General features: G+C 34.4%; 1 protein-coding gene across 11 annotated transcripts in view; it reads left to right on the forward strand.

Moving 5' to 3' along the window:
* Positions 1-27,834, forward strand: part of CACNA2D1 (calcium voltage-gated channel auxiliary subunit alpha2delta 1) — a 518,973-nt gene that overhangs the window by 302,337 nt on the left and 188,802 nt on the right. For all 11 annotated transcript variants that reach the window (XM_055283394.1, XM_055283393.2, XM_055283395.1 and 8 more), the window contains exons 5-6: positions 2,020-2,061; positions 21,544-21,673. In XM_055283394.1, the coding sequence (XP_055139369.1) occupies positions 2,020-2,061; positions 21,544-21,673 (172 nt within the window). The remainder of the gene's footprint in view (positions 1-2,019; positions 2,062-21,543; positions 21,674-27,834) is intronic.

Genomic DNA, 27,834 nt, shown 5'->3' on the forward strand with positions numbered 1-27,834 from the left:
AGGCCGAGGCGGGCGGATCACGAGGTCAGGAGATCGAGACCATCCTGGCTAACACAGTGAAACCCCGTCTGTACTAAAAATACAAAAAATTAGCGGGGCGTGGTGGTGGGCGACTGTAATCCCAGCTACTTGGGAGGCTGAGGCAGGAGAATGGCGTGAACCTGGGAGGTGGAGCTTGCAGTCAGCTGAGATCGCGCCACTGCACTCCAGCCTGGGCAACAGAGCAAGACTCCATCTCCAAAAAAAAAAAACTAATGCTGTAAGAAATGTTTCAGGAATTAGAATTTTTATGCATGTTAAAATTTTTAGCTACTGAATAATTCTTTTGAAAATCAATTGAATAATGTAAAACTTTTAGTGATTCTAAATGAAATTCAAATACATGGGTTTCAGTCTCTATTATGAATCATATGTTGTGATATTTATATCATTTTTGGTTTGTTTGGTCTTCATGGAAACCTATATCTTATAGAGTTTTAGTCTCATGGTATGTTTCTCAAACAAAAACAGGCAGATTTCTGTGGTAAATAAACTGAGAAAACACAATGTATTTTCCTCTTGGAGATTTATAATGTACAGTCATACATTGTCTCTGTGAAGTGCTGCCGAAAAGAGACAATTTTAACTTTATTATTTTCTAAAGTCATATGATCATAGAATGCTTTTGCCCACATGACATCCATTAATATCTTGAAGAAGTAGTGATTTTTGGGGGGAGGGGGAAAGGGAATACACTTTGAGAGGCACTAATTTAGTGAACTTTTCTCAAGTAATTTCCGTTTTAAAAATTGTGTATTATATGTTTGCTTTTAATAATTTTTTTTTTTTTTTGAGGCGGAGTCTCTGTCATGCGATCTTGGCTCACTGCAAGCTCTGCATCCCGGGTTCACGCCATTCTCCTGCCTCAGCCTCTGGAGTACCTGGGACTACAGGCACCCGCCACCATGCCCAGCTAATTTTTTTTTTTTTTTTTTTTTTTTTTTTTTTAGTAGAAACGGGGTTTCACTGTGTTAGCCAGGATGGTCTTGATCTGACCTCGTGATCCACCCACCTCGGCCTCCCAAAGTGCTGGGATTACAGGTGTGAGGCACCACGTCCGGCCTAAAATTTTACAGCATCTATGTTTTTGGATGTTTAAGAGGCAGAGAAAAATACGTGTTCACATCATAGTGAGTTTACTACTTGAAGACTTATGGAAGATGAACTATATCTTCAATCAGTTTGGAATAAGACAGAGAAATCAGTCTAGCGGATTATTTTTACACTACATAGAACTAGCCTCAGAGACACAAAGAATAGGAGTTTTAAATTCCTGACAGTCGTTTTATTAATCCATTTCCATTTTTCGTCTGTAACATAGTTTATAGCCCTAATTTATATTTATGGTATTTTTCAGGAACACTGATGGCTAGTAGAGTCATCCGTATATATTTACTCTTGCTAGAAAACCAATGCTAATTCACCACTTTGCTAGAATATGAGAGTATTAGTGTGAGATGATCTGATATTTTTTACTATCTGAATTCCCTGGTGCTCATCATTTCTTTTCTGACTCCATGAGTAAATTTCTGCCAGTGTTGTATAGATGCACATTTCCTCCAGAATCATTTCAACACTCTATGTGTGTACATGTATACAAAAATCATGGCTTCAACAAAGTATTAAGACATGTATCTTACATGCTTCTTGAATTATCCTGTTCATTGTGTGTTAATATATCAGTGTATATATGTGTTTGTGTATAATTTATTTTACTCAGAATTTTTCACTTATTTTTTCTTGACAAATGGGTCTCAGACTTACACTGGGATCTTTTTCCCAATGCAAGATGTAATATGACTGATAAACTGTTTTAATATGTTCCTGGGAAAATAGTGGCTAATCTTTGTGGATCATTGTGGAATATATTGTGAAAGAAAGATTACGAGGAGTTTATTTTAAATATGCATAAAATGTATTCAGTATTTGATACAGTATTGTTTTTATTAAAATCAATAAAGCATTCTTTTTTTTTTGTAGAGCAATGAAGTTGTCTACTACAATGCAAAGGATGATCTCGATGTGAGTATTAAATGCTTTACATTAAATTCAAAGAAAATTATAGTAAAATGATTGGCCTTATATAGAATAAATTGAGCTAGTAGTTTTAGTTTTTAAGACAATGTTAGATTGCATGAGCAAAATACTAGTTGGATACAAGATGATGAAGAATTTTGTGATTTTTAACAACTTATTCTTGGCATCTTCTAAGTAAAAATTCCATGTGTTTCTCTGGATCTGAACCCTCACTGCACTTTTTCCAGACCACAGTCCACTGTACTAACTGTGATACTCTGGACTCCATTAGCAATATTGAAAATAGCTATCAAATCCCATCTGCCTCTGTATCCTGGCTCCTGTCACCAGGGTCACCACACCTATCTGCTTTGACTTGAACTTTGCACACCAGGGAGAACCATTTACTTCAACTACAATATGAATGACACCCCAGAAGCTGTGCAACAACCTGCCCTGCTTATACAGTCTTTGAAACAAAGTAGTTGCTCCATATGACTTTTTAAATAAATGACTCTAATGTGCATATTTAAATGACTTGAAAACATGGATTATTTTAGTGCTAATCAATTACTTCTAATATTGCTACATTTGGATAGACATTGAGGACGCATTTTATTACTTAGTTATGGTGAAAACATTTGCAAAGTTATCTAATAAATGTTACACTTAATTTTGTAAAATTCTTGTATTTGACTCTTAGATCAAAAAATGCCTACGTATACTTATTTCTTAAGACAAAAGTATTTGTTAAGATCATCCTATATTTTAGTTATTTTAAGAGCTTGGGGTATTTCAGTAAACACAGCAAACAAATAAAAGTATTACATGTGTTTCACACATTTCTCATCTGAATCAAAATAATTGTATTTATATACTATTATATGGAATTTTCTTCCAGCTATTTAAAAGAAGAAAATGAAAAAAAATACATAAAACAAATCTATCTGGTCTTCAAAAAATGAGAAAACACATAATGCCTTCATAATGTCACAGTTTCCCAAATTATAACAAATTATACCACCACCATCTCAAACCATACTACTAACCACTTTACACAACTTATTTTACTTGGATCCTACAACAGTACTGTGAATGAAGAAGGTTTTATTTCTCCAATTTATAGCTGAAGAGCTAAGGGTGTTTTGAAAAGTATTTTTTTTCCTCTAGACATAGGTGGTGTTCCAGTGACATCTTTCCTCTTATCATGATTGTATATATTATTTTAATGATGTAGGAGGCTTATTAAGTACAAACTGTCAACTAAAAATGTTTTAATGGTTTATTGATATCAAAATAAGTACCATTTTTGAAGAGATGTTTAGTTTCACCATTATAATTAGCACTTGATATTTTTAAACTTATTTAAATGTATATACAAAATCTTCATCAACCTTCCTGGTACGTAAATTGCAACATTCATTTAATATTTAACTTGTAAAGTGATGACAAAGACTTATAATAAAGTGAATGGCACTGACATGCAATCCTCCAATTAAAGATTGCATAAAGATAATGAAACCAATACTGCAAATAAGTATTTTTTCTCTAAACTAATTAAAGAAGTTACATTTATATGTCAAACAGTTTTATTTAGGTTTGCTCATTATTTAGAAAGTAATTTTTATTTTACATTGAAATTGGTCATTGTCCTTTGTTCAAGATTTTAACAATTATATGTAAAATGTCAATAGGACTTTTTAGTCACTATCACCCCAGTTTCAATCAATGCTTCAAAGTTGCCCATTTGAGCATATATGTCCACTACAAGTGGAAAAGTGCACGTGTTACTATTTGTAATACTTGAGTTGTTCTAATATTGTTACATAGTTTGCCTTCGCTGATGTTCATTCAAATGTTTAAATCAAACTCTCTTGGGAGAGGAAAAAAACGTGTAAGTGAACTTATTAAACTTACCCTGTTTTTCCCATTTTCTCACCTTAAAAAATAGTAGCTAATACTACTGTGGGTTATATATTTATGCTTCTGAAAAGGATTCCTTCTCTGTTTTCTGCCATGAGGTGAAATTTAGCAAATTAAATCCAAGCCTTATAAATAGTAAAATGTCCACATTTAAATTTAAAATAATGATGGTCAGCATTTGGAGAAAACTCAATTTCTTTATATACAAACAATAACATTATCAGAATAATTCGCAAAGAGTGTTGTTTTCGTGCAAAGTGAACTAGAATAGGAATCAGAATAATTCATGCCCTAATCCAGCCCTAAAATTATAGTCATCCTAGGGCTTTAACACCTATTAAAATTTGAACTGTTACTCTCTAATCTAAGACATGATACAAATGAATAGGTGATCCATAAAGTTCATTTCAGTTCTGGATATTCTTAGATTCTAATGAAAATATATACTCATACATAAAGAATATACTTAAATGGATAACGAATATGACCACATTATAGAATTTAATAGTCAAAAGGAGGGAAGAAAATGGCATTCATTACTCTTACCCTACTATAAGCATGTTGGTTTTTTGTTACATTTTTAAAACTTTCTCATGCACATGTGTTTACTTATTTGCGTGATTCTTCTTTTTTTTTTTCGAGACAGTCTCGCTGTGTCGCTCAGGCTGGAGTGCAGTGGTGCAATCTCGGCTCACTGCAAGCTCCACCTCCTGGGTTCATGCCATTCTCCTGCCTCAGCCTCCTGAGTAGCTGGGACTACAGGTGCTGCCACCACACCCAGCTAATTTTTTGTATTTTTTAGTAGAAACGGGGTTTCACCGTGTTAGCCAGGATGGTCTCAATCTCCTGACCTCGTGATCCACCCGCCTCGGCCTCTCAAAGTGCTGGGATTACAGGTGTGAGCCACCGTGCCTGGCCCTGCATGATTCATTAAGTACACAAGGTATTAAGTGGCATAATCATTTTTTATCTTGTGAAATAGTTGTTGGATCATTCTTTTGAGTTGATGTACACGATTCAATTAACTCCACTTCTACCTTGGAGTTTAATTTTCCTTTGTGAATATTCACATAAATATCAATACATCTTTACACATAAACATTTTTCTTCAAAGTTTTAAACTTATTTTTAGGATTCCCAAAAGTGGGAATTTTTGACATTTTAATAAATTTTGATATGTAGTGTAATATCACTTGCAAAAAGGACCAGACCAGGTTCTACCATCATTAATGTACAGAGACATTATTTCCTCATAGGCTGCTCAGCATTATATTAAAAGATAATCTAACACATTCAAATAGTTTTTCACTGTTTCGATTACTTGTCTTCCAGTATTCAGATTTTGCCCTCGACATGGGAAGCCCATGTTTTCTCAGGCTCATTGACTTGTCAAATTTTCTGAGCCAAAGTGAGGTTGTTTACATATCTGTGAAATCTGTATATTAATATGCATTTCTTAATACTGGGTAAAATATTATTTTACATACACAAATCTGAATATTGCTGATATATGTAAGCACTATGTAAATAATTATTGCATTTGGCCATATTGAAGACTGTCATTGCTCAAGTAAAGCAAGAATGTAATTTGTTAAGAGAAAAAATGGGAGGAATTACATGAGGAAATATAATTCTACTTGTAGAATGCTGTATAAAATAAAAAACCAATAAATTATCATGTCAAATCAACCTGAGTGTGAAATACAAAGTTAATCCTTGTGACATCATTCAGTTTTCTGTATTTGGAATATTTCATGTGTATTTTTCTGAGAATTTATAAAGAACTATATGATAATTTATTGTATACTAAAAATTTTTCATTGGACAAGCTCAGAGTGCTTTAGAATATAATGCTAATGCTCTTATAAGATCTTAAACCTTGAATGAAAACAAATTATGTTGCATTTATTAGTATATCAGTTTGTCTGTTAGAGAGATACCTAAAGTACAAGTGGCCCAAATTAGACAGAAGTTGATTCCTCTCTAGGAACATTCTGGATACACTGGCTAATACGGCAACTCCCTGTCTTCCCAGGCCTACAAGGTTCTTCTCCCCATTCTCTGCTTTCCTCAATGTAGCTCTTCCATGTTGTGCTCCAAGATCGGTGTTCCAATATCCATGATTCTTTCTGCGTTCTAGATTAGAGGAGAGAGGCAAGTGACAATGGGAGACATGCCCTTTGCCTTTAGGGGCATGTCTCAGAGTTTGCATACATCACCTCTGTCTGTGCCCATTGTCCACAACTTAGTGAACAGCCTTGCCTTGTTGCAAGAGGGTGTGGAGTATTCCCCCTAACCCTTGACCCATGTGTACATACCCAACTAACATGTAAAGTTATATTACTAAAGAGAGAAGAGAGAGGATAGTAATTGAGAGATCATTAATCAGCAGTTTTTGCACGTATTTTCAATTTGTTCTTCTGACATATTAAAGTTAGTGCAAACACTCCACTCGTTCATCTGAGTGACTGTTATCTTTTAAATATAATCAAACCCTTTGGGGGAGATAATTTTTCTATAGTAAAATGAATATAAAATTAGGTGCTGCACTGAGTTTTTTCTAATATCTCCTAATGCATTTTGATAACTAATGATCAAATTGTTTTCTGCAATAGAAATATTTACTATCTTACAGTGAAAGTTAAGAACTGTAAATACACGTACTTTGATATTCTAGTTAACAATTTTCAGTATTTACATTTTTTTTTAAAAGATTGTTACTTATTTCATGAAGTTAGACTCCTATGGATGATGAAATTTACTCACCCTCACCAAAAGTTTTGCAATAGGGGGTAGATTTAATTGGATCTTTTCTTTACAACTTTATATATGCATTGGCTGGTATTTTATATACCAGGTGTTCACAAATCATAATATCATCACATTGTTTTTGTTTGAATTTGGCTACAATCACTGTTCTTTGCTCTCACTTTTCTACATGCTAGTTTAGCTATGTATTTTTATTGTTCAAATTCTACAATGTCATATTCCTCATTAAAAATTTGTCATTTGAGATTATAAAATGTAACTTTACAATCTCATACATCTATATCAACTATCTAACAAAACAGTGGGGCTAATTGGCATACTAACTGCTGAGATAACATTATTAATTAATTTAGTCCTCAGTATGTTTCAATGGGGATTAATATCCGTGGGCTGTTGAAAGAAATTGTGGATAAATTAAATTTACCCGAGTTTATTTGTATAACGAATGATTCATGAATCAGGCAGTACTCAAAACTAGGACAGAGCCCCACCCAGCAACATGGCCAGGCAGTATTTGTAGACAGACAAAGGAAGTGATATATAGAAACAGCTTGATTGGTTATAGCTGGACATTTACCTTACTTGGGCATGGTGATAGCTGGGCATTTACCTTACTTGGGCATGATGTAGCATTTGCCTTCTGTGGACATAGCCTGTGATTGGCTGAAACTCAGCTGCTATGATTAGCTGAGACTCAGTTATTAGTTACAAGAATATACTTTTAAAGTAGGTTGCAGTTTGTTAACATACTAAGTTAGGTTGCAGTTTACTGTAAAGAAATTCAAAATGCAAAGGTAACCTTAGGACAAATTTAACTTAAAAGAGCTGGCCGGGCACGGTGGCTCATACCTGTAATCCCAGCACTCTGGGAGGCTGAGGCAGGCAGATCACAAGGTCAAGAGATCGAGACCATCCTGGCTAACACGGTGAAACCCTGTCTCTACTAAAAAAATTTTTTTTTTAAATTTAGCTAGGCATGGTGGCGGGCACCTGTAGTCCCACCTACTTGGGAGGCTGAGGCAGGAGAATAGCGTGAACCCGGGAGGCGGAGCTTGCAGTGAGCCGAGATCGCGCCACTGCACTCAAGCCTGGGCAACAGAGCGAGACTCCGTCTCAAAAACAAAAACAAAAAACAAGCACTAAATAAAGTTTCTATTTTAGATATTATACCTCCTGGGTATAACTAAAAGATTAGAAATCCTGAGGCTCTGGTTATTTTAACTTTTTCACCAGTTCTGCTGGAGATGATTTGTTTTCCAACTCCTAAGACTAGTAGATTAGTGATCATTTCCAGGATTTCCTAGTACTCATATCAATCATTTCCTTTCACTGCTCTAATACAATCATCTAAGTTTAGACATTGGTCTCAAATATGTTCTTAAGAGCTATCGAAATTATCTCATTTTATGATTATAAATTTTAAATACATTTAATTATGATACATTATTACATACATTTATAAACATTCATATATCTTTTTCCATTGTCAAGATCTTTGTCACTTATTACTGACTCTTTTTTTGGTGTTTAATACCCTGCAGAAACTTTACCAGTAACTTTCCTAAGCGGAACATATAATGTTTGGCAGTGAAATGAAAGTTTCTCCTCCTTGAAGGCACAGCCAATCTTTGTGAATTATTGTCTTAGAGTCCCTCCTTAAGAGTATAAGTTCCCAGAGAGCAGCTCTTATGCACTTATAGCAGCTGACATAACTCTTAAAATATCGAGTACACATTGTAATCACTCAAACTTTCTTTCCCAATAAATCTAAGTTCATATTAAAGCTTCATTTCACACAACTGTAAAAGGAATGTTCTGAAGTATAGCTTAAGAACACGTCATAATTATATTCCAGACTTACTTCCCCATTTTTGTTCCCCATACTTTCATTTTTAGAAAGACCCTGTCCCTACTATCCCACCCTTAGTCCAGACTTGTGTAGGTCTCTATAATCTAGAGGATTTGCAATGAAATACATACCGTGAAGAAAACTCTTGCCCTATTGTTGACCAGTGGCAGGACCAAATGTTTTATATCATTATCACTTCTGTAGTTATAAATATGACAGCGCCAAAGACAAATCTTTGGGGAAAAAAATCTGTACCATCAGACTACTTCCCACTCTTGAGACTGGATGGGTCTTTCTTCATTTAAGACTAATAAAGTAAAATCTAGTCAATGGAGAAATCCATGAGATATTCAGTAACAGTAAAGTAAGTATTAAAGACCCAGAGGAAAATTTTTCTCTAAGATAGTTATGTCAGATACGTCAGGCAGAAAAACAATGTTGAATATATGCTTACTGTCCCCAAAGAAAGAGCCAGTCAATGATCTATAAAAAGTAGACTAAAACCATCAAAACGAAAACCAGTGAAACAAAATTCTCATTGGAGAATTTGACTATGTGAATTGTTTATCAATAATCCTAACAAATTTGACAATTGAATTGTTTATCAATCCTCAGAAAAAGTTTGAGAAGTACTCTTCAAATGCCAGAAAAGTAAAAAATGTGGGAACAAAGTTAATAAATATGAAGGTCAGAATTCATAGGTGTATTCATAAGTCCTGTCTTCCCAGAGATCAAGTCAAAGCACATGTATCAGATATAATCATCAAGGATTTAATGGAAGAAAACATTCAGGTCTGCCAAGAAATCTGTATATAATTGTAGATTTGGAAGGCCTGCAGTGTTTCAGACAAAGATTTTTAAAAGTCAAGAACATTTATACCAAAAACTTGCTCAAGGATATTCAAGAGGAGATTCGTAGTAGGCAGCTAAGTATTTAGTTTGGTTGCTTAGGAGAGTGGCCTAGAATAGAGTTTTATGTTTAGCTTATGAGGGGAATTTGAAAACAAGTGGCTGAAATTTCCCAAGCAAGTGTGAAGTTACATATATAGCAAGGCCAGATTCATCTACAGATAAATTTTGGCATGCTTATACAAAGCTAAAAACAAAATGAATTTGAATACCTTTGGATATAACATATTCTCCAGCCTGCTGTAATACCACTACTCCTTATTGTCTACTTTCAGCCTGCTTCACACATCTACACAACATTAAAAAAAAAAAATACCTTAAGACAGTACAAGATAGACTCCTCAGAACACCAGCATTTAGGGGAACATGGGGGCAGGGGAGGGGAGTATGGGACATGAGTAGAGATGAAGTAGTAGCAGCCTTCATAATAGAAGTAAATCATACAAAGAAGGTCATGAGATTAGTACATGTTGGCATCAGGATGAAATTTGGAATTTCCTGATTTCTACTGTTCTTCCGTGTTTATTAGGCTGGTGTAGCACCAGGTTCATGTTTGTATAGAAAGGATACATTCGAGTGTAATCTATTGATTTTGTTCATTATAATGATGATGCATGGCCTCAAAGGTAAAACAAGTATTTAAAGTTGATCAATGCTTCCTTTAGAGTGAAAGCTTTCTATTAGCTGCATCCGAATTAGTCAGTTTGTGGGGAAGTTTATGCTCTTCAAGGACTTTGGTATAAGACAGTTCCTCAAGGGAATTTTATAGTTATCTACGTTCCTCTACTTAGATCAATGCTATTCATATTCACCTTGTGGCTATAAAATAAATACAGCCAGATTTAGTTAAAGCAGTGGCTGAAGTTAAGTATAGAATTAATGTCTCCTTACGATTGTACAATATAAAAATTATGGCTTTGGTTATTTAAACAGGTTTTCCTCTTGAAACTTAAAAACACAGGTAGAGGCGTGGTGGTGCACACCTATAATCCCAGCACTTCAGAAGGCTGAGGCAGGCAGAACACTTGAGCCCAGGAGTTTAAGACCAGCCTGGGCAATATGGTGAAACCTTGTCTCCACAAAACAATACTAAAATTAGCCAGGCATGGTGGGGTACACGTGTAGTCCCAGCTACCTGGGAGGCTGAGGTGGGAGGATTGCTTGAGCCCAGGAGGTCGGGGCTGCAGTGAGCTGATATTGTGCCACTGCACTCCAGCCAGGGTGACAGTGAGACCATGTCTCAAAAACAATCAAAAAACCTCAGAAAACAAAACAAACTACTCAGGTATAACTGGGATAAATTATTGGATGAGCCATGATTCTCATGGAAGGATATAAGGCACATATGGTCTTACTGGATATTTAAGAAAATCTTTCCTGTGTCCAGTTAACTTATGCTAGATAATGTTAACATGACTAATCATGCTAATTACCTGATCATGATAGCATACAATTCTTCCAATCAAATGCTTTACTTAAAAACCCAATTTAAATAATAACTCTTTTAAGCCTTCCTTGTTTTTTTTTGTAGGTAGCAAATGGTAGTCCTTCCTATGAGTGTTCTAAGCAACTTGTAATGCATTTTTGGCTTTAATGGTACAATACCTTATATGATAGAATATGTGTACAAGGTTTGATCTTCTCCACTAAATTTTTAGCAATTTGAGGTAGAAATAATATTTAGCTTATTTTGTAGTATACAGTAATCGCTGAGATCATGCTTGTTAAATTTGTGTACCCATATTTTCATAGTGTTTGTGAAGATGTGTTCACCTTTTAAAGTGGTGCTGTATTGTAAGCATGGTGGAAATGAAAATGTTAATTTTGCTTCAAGGTTAGTGGAAGCAAAATGAAGACAGGAAATAATAAAGCTAGCTTTTACTATGGATGATACTTGAATTAATGTTTAAGATAGACATTTGCTTCCTTAGTTTCATCTAATGGGACTGGATGCAGATGAGAATGGCAGTGGACAGTGTTGCCTCATCTTCTCTCTTTTGTCACTGGGGACAGCCATCAGGACTAAGAGGAGAGTTAGACAGTGTAGTTTCTCTAGGTCCAAAATTAATTGAAGCTGGAGAATAAGTAGTGGAGTTAGAATATTTGTCTGTAATTACTACAAGTGATGTAAGTATCAAGATTTTTGGTTCCAACTATGAATATTTGTGAAACATGAACTCAGGCTTATTATATTCTTCCATCAGAACTAAGTTCTGTTGACAAAACAACAGGGGTTCAGTCTATGTCTCGTTGCTTGATGCACAGAAAGCCAGTCACTGAGACAAAGAATATTGCCAGGGAAGAAAGCTTTATTTGGGTGTTGCAGCTGAGGAGATGGGAGATAAGTCTCAAATCTGTCTACTCAACTGACTAAAATTGGAGGTTTATATAGCATGAAAGAAATGAAACTATATGCAGGAAAAACAGGAATTAGGAGGGGATCTGGTGTCTCATTGTCTGGATGTGGTGATTTGGTGAGTTTCAATTCCTGGGGAGGCCTGATGATTGGTTTCCAGAGAAAGGAATTCAGAGAAGGTAAATATAAGTTTCAAGCTTTAAGACCAGCTGGGTCAATTTCTGTGTTTATTCAAAAACAGTGCAGACATTAATTCTTTGAGGAAATTGGGTGGATTTCACTTTCTTATTCTACATATAGTATTAATAAAAAAAAGTTGAGTTTTATTTCCAAAGAGCCTACATCATTCAAATGAGCATAATGTTTCAATGTAAGATTATTTTTATTAGGAAAAAGATTTTAAATATACAGAAGAAAGAAATAATATAATGAATTATATCATCTATTATTTGCTTAAGTCTTTTAAGATAGAGACAACATTTTATTTCCAAATACTTCTACATGAAACTCTATTTTTGTTTCTTCTAAATAACAAGGCATACATGTACAATTGCTGTATACCTTGTTATACAGTAGAGGCAATAGAGTGTGATAATTGAGATTATCTACTGGAGTGCTAGCTAGATTCAAATCTTAGCTCTGCCATTTCCTATCTGGGTGATATTGGCAAGATCACATACTCTCTCTGCTTTTTACTTATTTGGTCTATAAAATGGAGGTGATAGTAATACCAACCTCAGAGTTATTATAAAGATTAAATTAACACATATAAAACATACAGACCATTTCCTGGATCATAGAGGGCAGCCTAGAAATGTTAATGAATGTAATTCTGAAAAACATTAATAATATCATTACAATTTAAGATTAAGTAGAAGTGATCTTAGCATCAAATGGAGCGTGTTTGTGTATCCGAATGTGTTAATAATGAAAGGGCATTATTTTGAGATATTTTTCATTTTATTGTCATGAGTTTAATCTTTGCATTTGTATGAAAACCTTAAGATAATGCATGCACAAAAAACAAATCAAAGTTAAATGCTCAAAACACATTTTAAAAATGCAAACACAAACGGGGAAGATTGTTTTGATATCATTGTAGGTTTTATATGTTCAATTTTATTTTTTAATTTTACAGACAGGGTCTCTATATTGTTGTTCAGACTGCCCTCAAACTCCTGCCTCAAGGTTTCCTCCCACCTCGGCCTCCTGAGTAGCTGGCACTACGGGCACTTGCCATCATTTCTGGCTCTGTTTATTCAGATTTTAAGAAAAATTAGATGTTAAAATAAACTGAGGGAAAAAAAAGCTAGCAATGTAACAATTATCTATGAAAACCCAAATTCAAGTTCTCATTAGTTTTGAAATTTATTTGGATTCCTAGTTTAGGTTTCAAAAGACATCTGACCCAATAAGTCATTAAATTCCCTGAAGATTAGTGAAGCAAATTCCTCGGAAGACTTGAGTTGTGCCAGCAAACTGTGCTATTTTCTTAATTCCCAGAGTAAGCAAAAAGAAAGCAGATCATTACAAAGCCTTGTTAACCTAATTCCAAGATCTATCTGAAATTCAAATGAAGTAAGTTCAACCTAGAATTCCCATGTCATTAAATTGAGTTGATTTATTTGCTACTTTTTATTTTATTGATCATGTTCAAAATTTCTCCTGTCTGGGACATTTGGCTAGTCTGCTGAATTCCCTTGCATATTTATGTTGCTATTTATTTTCCTCTTAGCAGAGTCTTGTCTATATTAAAATTAATTCCAACATAATCTCCTATCTAAATGTCTTTTTTCAATGCCCAATCTTTAATGATTATATTTTACTTTATAGCAATAAATAAACCTGGTTCTGGAATAAGCTAGTAGGGATATGCATCAAACAGCAATGAAATCTAATTATTAAAGAAAAAGGAAAAATCTGGGTTTATTTTCTAGCATTTTTTAAAAAAAGCTGTCTTATAGTATGTAACCTTTATTTTACACTTTTAGGTATCAAACGGTGATGAAATCTAATTATTGAAGAAAGAATCAGAGTCTAGGTGTTACCAGTGGAGGGTGTCCAGGTCCTTGGCATTTTGAAGAAAGAATTGGATAAAATGCAGAAAGCAATGAAAGAAAAACACAGATTTATTGAAACAAAAGTACACTCCACAGAGTAGGAGTGGGCTTGAGCAAGTGGATCAAGAGCTCCAGTTATAGAATTTTCTGGAGTTTAAATACACTCTAGAGGTTTCCTGTTGCTTATTTGGTTTACACTCTGTGTAAATGAAGTAGTGGCCCACAACCATTCTGATTGGTTGCAGAAAGTGACCAATCAGAGGCTGAAGGTGAAGTTACACAAGAAGATTTGGCCTGCAGTCAGTCTGATTGGCTGCTGGAGGGGACCCATTAGATGCTGAAGTGAAGTTACAAAGTTACACCCCTATGCAAATAAAGACTGTGACCAGTCTGATTGGTTGTGGGCGGGGACCAAATCAGAGCTACTTTCCATTTTGCCTCTGCCGTGGGAAGAGGGTGGAGGGTTTTGCAAAGGAAGTAGTCTCTGATCCTTTTGTTACTTGGGCGTGGAAAGTTGAGTTTTCCTTTTGATTTAGTTCTAGAAAGTCAGTATGAATTGGCCTTAGGTTCCCTGCCTCTAAACCCTATTCTCCTGCCTCATAGGTTTCTTTTCTAACATTTAAAAAATTATTTTATAGTTTACAATCTTTTATTTCAATTTTTGATGTTGGCCAATATTGAATCCTTGAATAGGATGGCATACAGGTAGAATATTAATTGCATTGTATCCGTAATTGCTTTGGTTCTTTTTGCTTCTAAAATAAATGGTTTAAATATTTTTGATGTGATACGTTTGGATTGGGTAGTAATAGCTAGCATATATTATATATACATATATATACTGATTGTATGATATATGCCTATATACATATGCTTATTCTATACTAAGTGGTAGCTTTTAAAGCATACTACCTAGTATATTTACTACCTAGTATAGAATAAGTATGTATAATATATACTAGCTATTACTATAACTTTATGTATCATTTACAATTCACGAGAACCCTTTGTGGCACATATATTATTTTATTTTTCAGGTAAAACGAGTAAAATTTAATGAGCTTAAGCTACTTGTCCAGTGCCACACATTTTGTATTTGTCAGAGTAGGGAAGTGAATGCAGTGCAGTCTGTATGATCCAGAGCTGGAACACTGTGTCACCGTGCTGTGCTGCCTGGGCAGTGGACACCTGTGAGGAAGAAGAGGGCCTGTGAAGGAGCTGCTGTAAATTGAGACTTAAGGGTAAAATTTTGGAGACAGTTTTGATTTAAAATTTGAATTTATTACATCTATCTGTTATTCTGTCCGTATTTAATTTTGATGCATTTGGCTTATATTTTATCCAACTAGTTTTATCATTGACAGTTGTGAGGTTACAGTGTTGTTGCAGTAGGCAAAATAAAATGTGTGTGATGTATCAGCTTGTTAAACTTTGAGTCCTAAGTTTCTCCTGATCTGATCCACTATTCCCAGTGATGTTTACCCTGAATGTCTTAAAATTAATGTGTGCATCTCCGTATGGAATGTAGCCATCTCAGGAATCACTGGGGGGAGAAACTATAAAACCAATAAAAAGGTAGACTAGACTCAGTGTCTTCTAAGAATTCTGCCTTATGTTTTTGGGGCTGCTTTCCAAAATTTTTCAAGCCTGTCCTGATTTATTTTTAATGCTTTACACACTTGGGCACATGCTCCTTTTGCAAAGATGGTTTAAACATGGGTTCCCAGTCGTCCTGGATTAGTAGCATTTATGGTGGGATCCTGGAGTTCTACCGTCTGATCTCTTAAATTAGATCTTAGTTGTATGACTTTAGCCAGTCTTTGCCTCAGATATCGAGAGAATATCATTGATCTTTGTACCTTTCAAGGTGGTGGGGGTTGTTTTAAACCTCATTTGCCCTGGCAATATTTTGAAAAGTATATTCGTGTATCATAATATAAAAAGATTCTTTTAATTTTTTAGAAGTAGAATGGCTTCATTTAAAACATTTCCTTTTATAATATAATGCATGGTACTACATGGTTTCCATGGGGAGTGCTATGTTGAACTTTCAGACTCTGTAAAAATCACATAGTGCCTTTTACAATCCTTGAGCAGAAGATAAATATCACTCTCTTCCCAAAATATAGGTTACATATTTAGATATAATGTGTAGATATGGGTATACTTTTGTAGCACTGTATTACATCCCTTTCTGATGCTGGATATTTGAAAACTTCATACTACATATGGAATTTAAATCAGCCCCCAACTCTTTTCCATCATACTCAACTGTATTGTATTGCTAATGGCTCTCCTTACTCCCTGCTAGGTCCTGTGATAGGCAATTCATGGGCATTCATGCAAACTAAATTTATTCATCATGCAAACTAAAATTACATCAGTTTTATTTCAAGGATGTCCTCAGGTTCTGTATTTCAGATCTTTTGAATGCATCATTATAATCCTCATCAGCAACTTTAATACATCTTATTTGAAGAATGTCAATTTTGTCTTTTAAATTTAATAAACAAGTTATTGCAGGGATCAGTATTGCCTTTTAACTTAATTTAGTTCCAATTTATCTTTCTCTGCCATTTGGAAAATTTATATATTCTTTGTTTTAATATTCCCTACAGTGTTTTTTAACTTTCTTTTTGTTACTGCTCAATTTCAGCTGCTTCATGGTTTCACTTTTCCCCAAAATCTACATATCTCAGACTGTTTCTTTCTTCTCTTTTATACATCATAATTATTAGTAGAATAATACATGAAGACTTTACACTGAATCTAATCTTTAAAAACTAGAATTGTTTCTTCAACTTTCTTTTCGCCACTGATGTTATAAATTTACTTTTCATGTTAATTTTAAAACTTTCTTTTCTTAATATGTTAAACAAATTGCTTCTGAAGAATCAATGCTATAGTTTTTCCAGAGTAAATCTAAGGAGTTATAATATTTTTATTACCTGAAGGACTGGCATAATCTTCTGAATTCATAAAATAATTTGTTCTTCATCAAATATATTAGCTAAGCTCATACGTTTTATGCAAGAACAATATTTCTATTCATTAAATACATAATTTCAAAATTTTATTTTTGTTATGATTCAGTAAAACAAAAGTACAAATGTTATATGTAAGTCCTTAAGTGCATATTCAGTGTCATCCAACTCATACTCTTTCTAAATCTATTCATCTACCAAATACTTCTCTAAGTCATAGGAGAAAATAGCAGCTTAAATCAATGAAATCAGAAGGCTCAGTTATGTTCTTATTGCCATTGTACTAGATTCATCATTTAATATTCAACCTGGCCTTCCAACTTGACTTAGAACAACTCTGACTGGATGAAAGTTCCACACCTCTTTCTATTCATTCTTTATTTGGGCATCATCACCTGCAATTCCATTGAGTCTTCATTCTCATTGATCCAAGAGATTTACCAAAAATGAAGCTTTTCAAGCTGGGTGTGGTGGCTCACACCTGTAATCTCAGCAACTCAGGAGGCTGAGGCAGGAGGATTATTTGAGGCCAGGAGTTTGAGACCAGCCTGGACAGCATAGCAAGACACTGGCTCTAAACAATAGAAATTAAAAAACCTAGCTGAGTATGATGGAATGCACCTGTAGTCCCAGCAGCTCTGGAGGCTGAGGTAGGAGGTTGGCAACTCAAGGGTGTGGTGAGCCATGATTGTGCCACTGTACTCCAGGCTGGGGAAGAGAGCAAGATCCTGATTCAAAACAAAAGAAAACAAACCAACAAAAAAATCCAAGGCTTTTCCTCTGTGTGAGTCAGACCTGGTAACAATCTTTAATTAGCAGAGCAGCACAGGATGCTTATGTTCCAATGATGAACTAGCCATAACAGAGTAATCTAATACTGTATATTAAAAAGTAATGTTTAAAGTAATGTTTAAACATTCTTTTTTTCTTTTGAGATAGAGTCTCGCTCTGTCACCCAGACTGGAGTGCAGTGGTGCAATCTTGGTTCACTGCAACCTCTGTCTCCCAGGTTCAAGTGATTCTCCTGCCTCCGCCGCCTGAGTAGCTGGGACTACAGGCACGTGCCACCACACCCGGCTAACTTTTGTATTATTAGTAGAGACAGGGTTTCACCATGTTGGCCAGGCTGGTCTCAAACTCCTGACCTCGTGATCCACCTGCCTTGGCCTCCCAAGGTGCCAGAATTGCAGGTGTGAGCCACCATGCCTGGCCTAAACTTTACTTTTTAATCCATAGTATTGGTCCAGTATCTCAGTATACCAGAATATTCAGACTTGATGCCTGTATTTAAGTCCACTTTAAATATAATGCATCCTATCTTTGATAATGCTTTATATTGGAATATGATGCCATGCCTTAAGGAGTATTACATATCCAAAATTGATATTGAGGATAATAATTGAGACTTTAAAAAATTCTAAAATCAGTAATATCTATGTTATAAAAGTTGCAGGCCCTAATGTAAATAACAACTGTAAAAAAACTACAAAAAACCAGGATATATTTAGAGATTGAAATTTGAAAATATACATACATACATACATACATACATACATACATACATATTGGAGAATTGCATGCAAGGCTTGTTTCATCACACAGGAACCTACACAGACACACGTGCGTGCGCGCACGGTCTCATCCTGTCACCCAGGCTAGAGTGGAGTTGCGTAATCATAGCTCATTGCAGCCTCAAACTCCTGGGCTCAAGGCCCTCATGCCTCAGCCTCCTGAATAGCTGGAAATACAGGAGCATACCACCATGCCAGGCTCATTTTTAAATTTTTTGTAGAGATGAGGGCCTCACTATGTTGTCCAGGATGTTCTTGAACTCCTGGTCTCAAGTGATTGTCCAGCCTAGGCCTCCCAAAGTGCTGGGATTACAGGCATGGGCCACTGGGCCTAGCCAAGACTGTTGATCTAACTCCTTTACTAGTGAGATAGAAATAAAAATTATGATACTTCCATAGAGAGTTTTAGTGAGCCATTTTATTCTATATCAACTAATTATTTGACAACTTTGTGGCACACAAAAATAATACAGAACTGGGGACATAAATATAGCCATAGTATGATTGCAAGCAAAGTTTATCAGTTTGCAAATCTGAATTGTGCAAAATAGTTAGGTAAATTTCCATTGCAATTTAGGTAAAATATATAGACTTTAATTTTTGAATATTGTGCTATAAGTAGGAATATTTTTTAAGTTAATAACATGAAAAAGAACAAAATATTAAAAATCAATGCTTTTTATAAATATCAGTTCTAAGGGTGAGATAAATATGTTAAATTTGCAAGAGCTTTTTGTACCTGTCAAAGAATTATCATTGTGACTTTCCAAATTAAATTTGCTAATATGCACTGGTTGTAAAATTGAATGACCTCCTCATCCAACATTAGCTTGTATCTCTGTCTCTGAGTGATCTAATCTATTATTTAATAGCTGAAATTATATTGAGAAGAATAGTCTGAGAATTATGCATTTCATGTGTCAGTATGTTTTACCAAATGCATTCGAATATATTTCAGAATCCACTAGCTCGTTTTCTCTGCACACAATTGTATATGGTGGTCGGTAGACTTCAGAAGATATATTTTGAAAAAAACACTGGAAGGAGACATAGATGTTCTTTCTTGTATGTGATCTGAAGAACTGGAATTCTTTGTTTCAGAGGGAGAATTTATTTGAAATAGTTAATTGCTACATGAGACATTCTGTGTTAAGTAGCTTTTTTCATAAAAGTCAGCTCCTTTGTGTGTAATATTTACTGTATTTCAATTAAATATATACTGCCATAATATATAAATATAAGTAAAGACATGGAGTATGATGGTATAAGGAACAGTAGTTTCCAGTAGCTTAAAGATAATAAATGAGTTCAATTTAGAAATTCTCATCTTTTTATGCAGTTATTTTAATTTATATAAACTACAAAAGGAGAACCATGGAAATAGCACAATTATTCTTTTTTAAAATATGTTTAGCAATTGTACCTTAAGGAATCTTGATACATGATTTTACAACTTGAGAAGTACATTATTATTTTAAAGTTATTTCTAAAAGCTATTTATATGGTTATTTAAAAGAGCAAGAGCCTCCATAAGATGTATTTAAAACCGCTAATTGTTAAGTGTGAGAGGATTCATAGGAAACAGAAGTAATTTTTATGTAAGACAAGCTTTATAATATTAATAGAAAAGACTTAAACCTTAATAGTTTTATTTTTATCACAAATATAATACATTCTCATTGTATTATTGGAAAAATCAGAAAGCACAAGTTATTTCTTAAAATTGCAAAGCCAGGAATAATACTGGTAACACTTGCTACGTATACATCCATTCATTTCTCCCTCTACCTGTTTCCACCCAAAACAAATAGGTTTTTTTCTCTTTTCACTTTTGCTTAACTCATAATTTTTAAACTTCATACCATTTAAAAACAAATACAGTTAGGGTAGAGTTAAAACCTATTTTGGTTGAACAAAAAAAGTTTAACACAACTATCAAAAAATGTTATAGATACATTTTGGATAAATGAATGAAATTCTTAGTGTGTTAACAGGGGAAGGCAACAAGGTAATTCAGTATCAAAAGTATAGTTCCAATAGATAGAAAATTAATCTTTGACTTGAGACTCCTGAGGGGTTTTCTTGAATCATTATTAATTGGATCTTCGTTTCTACCTCAAGAGTCAAATTGGTTGAAATTAGGATTTAATTGTATTTAGAGTTAGAATAGATCACTTCTTTCCTAGTATACTTTCTTTTTTAAAACCAAAATTGATATACCTGAAAAACATGCAAAAAGCAAGTAGATGAGATTTAAAATAATCCTTCATTGCCGTATTATTTCTGTCACGTGTACCATTATTTGTCAAAGAATCATCTTCAAGTGCCAAATATAAATTTAGTTACATAAATTGTGAAATTTATTTCAAGCGGATAATACTAGTTAGGTTGTATTTAAAGGCACCTCTCCAGTTTCTTATTATTTTATTTGTTTGTCTGCTTGTTTGTTTATTTATTTGAGACAAGGTCTCACTTTGTTGCCCAGGCTGGAGTGTGGTGATGTGATCTTGGCTCACTGCAGCCTTAACCTCCCGTGCACAAGCGATCTTTCCACCTAAAGCCTCCTGTGACTACAGGCCTGTACTGCCATGTCCAGCTAATTTTCTGTTATTTTTCATAGAGACAAGGGTTTGCCATGTTGCCTGGGCTGGTCTAGAACTCCTGGGCTCAAGCGATCTGCCCAACTCTTCCTCCCAAAGTGCTGGGATTACAGGTGTGAGCCACTGGGCCTGGCCTATCCAATTCTTTAAGTTTACATCTTAGTAAGTATTATATGTGTGGAAGTCTGGTCTCCCTCGTCCCCCAAAGATGATCCTAAATGACTCCAACATTGAGGAAATCAGGAGAGCGGTTAGTTATAATGTGAATAATACAATAAAGATATACTGTGAATGCTAATACCTGAATGGAAATTTGTGTATCCAATGCTATCAAACTACTATATTTTAAACAATTCTTATAGATTTATTTTTTGAAAAATATGTATCTGGCAAGTAAAAAAGTGCATGGGAAAATATTTATGTTAGCAAAAATTGTAATATTCTGTTTATTCCCTTTTTCTATATAGCCTGAGAAGAATGACAGTGAGCCAGGCAGCCAGAGGATAAAACCTGTTTTCATTGAAGATGCTAATTTTGGACGACAAATATCTTATCAGCATGCAGCAGTCCATATTCCTACTGACATCTATGAGGGCTGTAAGTAAAAGAATGTTAACATCTGTTGGAATACCATGCTCTCGCCTGTCTTATGTTTCCCATGTTTGAGGGGGAAAAAAGCAAATGTGACATTGTTTTGTTTGTCATATAAGAGTCTGTGGTAAATTCTGATTTATGTGAAAGAATCAATCTGATTTTCGTGAACAGTTTATGTCAATATAGCCTCACTAAATGAATATTTGTAGGACAGCCTGCATCCATGGAGTGGTCCTTCTAACTTAATGTTTGGTAAATAATTCTGCTTCCCAGTTGCCACCCATAACTTACAAAGTGTGTAGATATATTTGTCAAAAGCCAAAACTGTGCAGCTATATTGTACACACATGCAAAAATATTCTTGCATAAACGGGTAAAGGGAGAAAATTGTATGTTTTAGATTCTTTCCAGTTCTTATGACTTCTCATGTCTGTCAGTCTCTCTCTCTCTTTCCCTCCCTCTCTGTGTATGTTTCTCTGCCTTACCCTAGGATATAGGTAAAGAGTACCTTCCTCTCAATGTATTGTGGGCTTCCAGCCAAAAGAAGTGCTTGGGTAAAAGGAAGAGACCTTAAAAACTAGAAAAGCAGTGACTGGAAATATTAGTTGGAGAAGGCTTCCCTATGAAAAAGGGGTGGGGGAAAAAAATGTTTAGGAAAATAGTGGCGGAAGCTTGAGCAGGTGTTGTTTTTTAGAGACACGCTTTGCATTAATCAGAGCAGAGCCTGAGAATTCAATTTTCCAGAGGACAGCTCTATCATGTCTGAGAATGAACTGTGACCAGAAACAGGGTATTTGTTCAGTCATATCCCTGGTCTTGCATATTATTTATTCTTTAACCCATCCCTCCACCCCATCCTGCACCTCGTTCCCTGCCTTCTCACATAGTAAAGGGTAAGGGGAAAGAACTGCTTGCAATTGTAAAGAACATGTTTCTTGTATTCCTCTTAATTGAGAGGGGGTAGAGTGTATTTGGAATCCAGATTATCCAGATGACCTGGGTTCTGGAACCAGACTACCTGTATCCAAATTTAAATTTTAGCAGTATTATTTCCTCTGGCAAATCCTCCAAATTTCTGAGTAGGCATTTTCTCATCCGTAAAATGGAAATAAGATTAGTATCCTGAAATGTCCTTTGAGGATAAAGCAAGTTTAATGTGTTTAAATTATCATAATAATGCCAGGCTCATAGTAAGTGCTATATAAGTGTTTGTCGTTGTTGTTATTTACAGTTCAAGTGTATTTAGACTCACAAGTTAAGTAAAGAGACTCACATTGTAAATGAGCTTTTATTTTTTATTCACTTTGAGATTATTGATTTTAAAAACAATTTTTAACTCGTATGATTCTTTTTATTACAAATTTTATCTTTGATCTAATTATTTTGTTTCTCCTTTTAAGTGTTTTAAAAGTACCACTGTTTTCATCCTATCAATTCTTTGATGATTTTAAACCTATAATTACGTATAATAGAAACGTTGTATGTGTATATATATGTGTATGTTGTATATATATATAGTTTCTTTTTACATGAGCCTTAAATATAATTTAACTTCTTTACAACTGAGACTATTAATTCCAAGCCCTTTTTAAAATCACTTGGGATTTGGATTCATATATTAATATTTTTTCTTTGACCATTGTATTATTTTTCTATAGTTACTTTTGATATTTGTAATTGTTTTTGTCATTATTCTAACTGTTCAGACAATGCTAAGCTATATGGTTATGTTTCTCAGTTTTTGAATAATATATTTTCCACTTTAGTTTCAGATCTATCACCTGTTGTTTGTTGGATATGTCAACAAAATAATAATCTCCTTCTGTATCTTTCTATTGAATTCCAATTGGAAGAAAAACTGGCCGGGTATAGAAGCTTTGAGTCAAAATATTTTTTGTCAGTACTCTGTACATTATGGCACTGCTTTTCAACCTGTGTTACTGTGTTGAAGAAAACTGAAGCCAACTTGAATGTTGTTCATTTATTAGAAATCTTTTATGGTTGGGTTTTATATTGCTGATATCTGGGAGGCTTTGTTATTTCTAAATTTAGTAATTTATAAATGTCCACAAGATATTTTAAGTCAGTGATTTTCTAATAGCTTTACTCTATGAACATTTTGGTTACAATATATATTTACGTAGAAGACTGATGTGTAAAAGAAGTTAAAGCCAAAACCACTGTGCCTGAAATAAATGTGGTGTGGCCAGAACACTAGCTGCTTTCTCTTTACTTCCTTTCTTTTTGTTTCCTTTTTTTTTTCTGGGACGGAGTCTCACTCCCTCGCCCAGGCTGGAGTGCAGTGGTATGATCTCAGCTCACTGCAACCTCTGCCTCCTGGGTTCAAGCAATTATCCCGCTTCAGCCTGCTGAGTAGCTAGGATTACAGGCATGCACTGCTATGCCCGGCTAATTTTGTTTTTTTTTTGTATTTAGTAGAGACGGGGTTTCACCATGTTTGCCAGGCTGATCTCAAACTCCTGACCTCGTGATCCACCCGCCTCGGCCTCCCAAAGTGCTGGGATTAAAAGCATGAGCCCCCACGCCGGCCCTCTTTACTTTAATGTCCTCTGTCTAGTATTGGTAGTCAAGACAGATTGGACAAGTTTATAGGTTATTGTTTGATTTTTGAGCCAGAATTGTCCACAGGAGGCAGTAAGATACTTACTTTGCATTAGAATCTGCATTCTCTTACTCTTTTGCTTCCTTTACTTAGTCGAAATCACTTTATAACTTAAGCATCCATCTGTTGTATGCTAGAACAAATATGAAATCTGACTCACAAATTTGAACGTAAATTTTTTTAAGAATTTTTTTTTTTTTTTTTTTTTTTTTTTTTGAGATGGAGTCTTGCTCTGTCGCCCAGGCTGGAGTGCAGTGGCGCAATCTCGGCTCACTACAAGCTCCGCCTCCCGGGTTCACGCCATTCTCCCGCCTCAGCCTCTCAGAGTCGCTGGGACTACAGGCGCCCGCCACCACGCCCGGCTAATTTTTTTTTGTATTTTTAGTAGAGATGGGGTTTCACCTTGGTCTCAATCTCCTGACCTCGTGATCCGCCCGCCTCGGCCTCCCAAAGTGCTGGGATTACAAGCGTGAGCCACCAGGCCCGGCCCAAGAATTTTTAAAAAATGTTTACAGAGGCATACATATATCTTAGTATGCTACAATTTACATATACAAATTAATTTGTATAAACAATATTTTTCTTTCCAATTTAAAATGAACTATTTGTAAATAGCTACAGATAATTTTAATAGTCTCAGAGAATACAACTTAACATTTTGAGAATCAATAAAATATTTAGTATGTTTTCAGAAGTCATAGGCATTCTTTGGGATATGTCATAATTAAAAGAAAAAGAAGCTCTGTCTTTGGATTATTTATTTAGTCCCATTCATCTTAATATTGGCATCTTCCTTTTTGCTGAAATCTCATCAGTAAGACTCTAACCTTTCCTGGCCTGTACTCCTTTAAAATTCATATTCAATGTTACAAGCTGCATGAATAAATGACAGGAATAAAATCAGAAATGTCCACAAGATCTGGAAAATTTAATAATTACCAGTATTCTTCATGTGGTGTGTGGGAACATACCCGATTTAGAGGATTGTTCTAGGCTTCTGAGTTTAATGAATATGAAAGTGCACTTTAATTGAAGGCTTAACTGAAGGAAACGGCCTTTTTCATTTTAAGACAGTTGTGTAGCTACACTCTCATAAGAAACCTCGTGTTCTAATTTCACAAAGATGATTACTTTTTAAAGTCCCTTGAATTGAAATGTGATTATTTCTGCTCAATGATATATTTAAAGTTTTAGAATACTGTATTTAATTAGAGCCCCATCTCAAAATCTCCATTTTTGAGAATTTCACTGGTTGCTTCTTTTCTTTTAGAGGACACCCAAACCATACTTAATTTTCAGATCTAATTTATCTGCTTAAGAATATGGAAGACAAGCATATAACAGTAAAAACAAGGGCTGAATATTCTGACTTAATTTGTTTTTAATCACAGAACTTTATTAATTTTTGAATCACTTTAGACTCAATGTAGGGCTGTCTTCATAGAATATTCTATAATTATTTTAAATGGAAATTTGTATTGATAGTTCTTTATATAATTATATTTCTATAAGAATAACATTAATAAGGGAAAATAATAGGAAGGAACCCCAACTTGCATAAAGCTTTCAGGGGCCAGATACTTTTGTCCTTATACTTACCCTATAATTTAAGTAAGGCAATTATTATTTACATTTTAGAAGTAAAAAATACCTAACATACTTTTATCATGAAGATATCTTCATTTTGATAAAAGAAGACAATTTTCATGAGTTGTATTCTCTTTTGATGTCTCGTATGCTTTACTAAAAGTACTTGATTTTTGTAATTTAAGCTAATAATCACTGACATTATCCTTGTAACTTTTCTTGGTACTCAATTGTGTTCTCTTAAAAGATATAACTGCTGTATCTTAGATGATGTCAGCATCAAAATTGCAGAGGAAAAAGGTACTTGCAGTCTTTGCCGACAATTGCATAATCTCCTGTAAATTTTAGTAACTAATCTATTCCAACATAGGTCCACCACTTGCTAATAGTTTACATTTAGCTGTTGTAAACAGCCCATTTTGTTGTTACTCTAACAAGTACCAGTGTGGATAGTGTACCTTTAACAGAGTATAAAAGTTAGTATTCAAGTTGCCTGGCATGCTCTACATAAATCAGGCTAAATCTGTAGATCTGATAGTTGTATAAAAGGCAGAAGAAAACAATGCTTCCTTAAGATGTTTGGTGTTGTTGGGCAAAAAGCTTGATTCAGATGGAGTAGTTGTGCTCTGAAGTCTGTATCTGCATATTTTTGAGAAAATTATAGTCTCAGTGAAAATATTTCAGTGGAGTGATACTAGCTTATCATACTGCTTCATCAAATATATTTTGTAAGAGGGGAAACTTGTTCATGGTTTTGGTAGACTATTCAGTTCTAGTGTATAATGTTATTCTTTGTAATTAGCTTTGAAATAATGGAAGATGTGAGAGCAACTTTAAAATACCGAAATTAAAGAGTGAAATTATTCTTTGGATAACAGATGATTTAAAGGAAATGCAATCCACGAGAGATACATGATTATTTGATGTTACTTACAATGATTAATATGTGTAGGGTAGGTTACTTAGGATGTAATTTGTTTATAACCAAAGTGGATTTTTTAAAAGTTAATTAAAAATGACATTAGGCAGAAACTATAGAGTTAATATTTATTTTTTTTTATAATGTTTTTGTTTCTGAAATACTATCTTCTTTCAAACTATATTGATTATAGTAGTTGATATATATTAGTTAACTTGGAAGTGTACAATGTTTTGACCTGTATTTGGCATATTTTATTTAACAAATATTTTGATTTCTTGATGGATTAGTTTAAAAAACAATATGTTAGAAAGTAAATCACATTTGTTCTGTGATTTCAATAACAAAATAATATGGATTATATTTATATGTGTTAAGAAAAATATCTATTTTGTAATTATAGCTCAATAAAAAATGTTACTATCTTTTATTGGAATAGAAAGCTCCTCCTGGTGTGGTGGCTCATGCCTGTAATCCCAGCACTTTGGGAGACCAAAGTGGGCGGATTGATTGAGCTCAGGAGCTAGGGACCGGCCTGGACAACATAGTGAAACTCTGTCTCTCTAAACAAATTGTAAAAATAGCCTTGGGTGGTGGCATGAGCCTATAGTCCCAGCTCCTTGGAAGGCAGAGATTGGAGGTTCACTTGAGCCCAGGAGGCAGAGGTTTCAGTGAGTTACGATCGTGCTACTGCACTCCAGTCTGGGTGACAGAGTGAGACCCTGTCTCAAAAAAAAAAAAAAAAAATCTATATCTATATCTATATCTAGATATAGATATCAAGGCAAAGTTCATCATAACTAGGAAAATAGCTTTTTTAGACATGATATTATCATTTAATTACCTCAGAAGCAGTCAATCATCAAGTGAAATTTTATTAATTAAAACTAACTTCAAATATCTATGTATGTTAAAATATATATCATGGGAATGAAAAATATTAAATGTTCTCTTTATTTTGCCTTTAACACATTTCTTCATTTAGCAAATACTTATTAAGGACCTAGCATGTCATGTACTTTTCCAGATAATGGG

This window comes from Symphalangus syndactylus, chromosome 6 (genome assembly GCF_028878055.3).
Source record: "Symphalangus syndactylus isolate Jambi chromosome 6, NHGRI_mSymSyn1-v2.1_pri, whole genome shotgun sequence".
Classification (NCBI taxonomy): Eukaryota; Metazoa; Chordata; class Mammalia; order Primates; family Hylobatidae; genus Symphalangus; species Symphalangus syndactylus.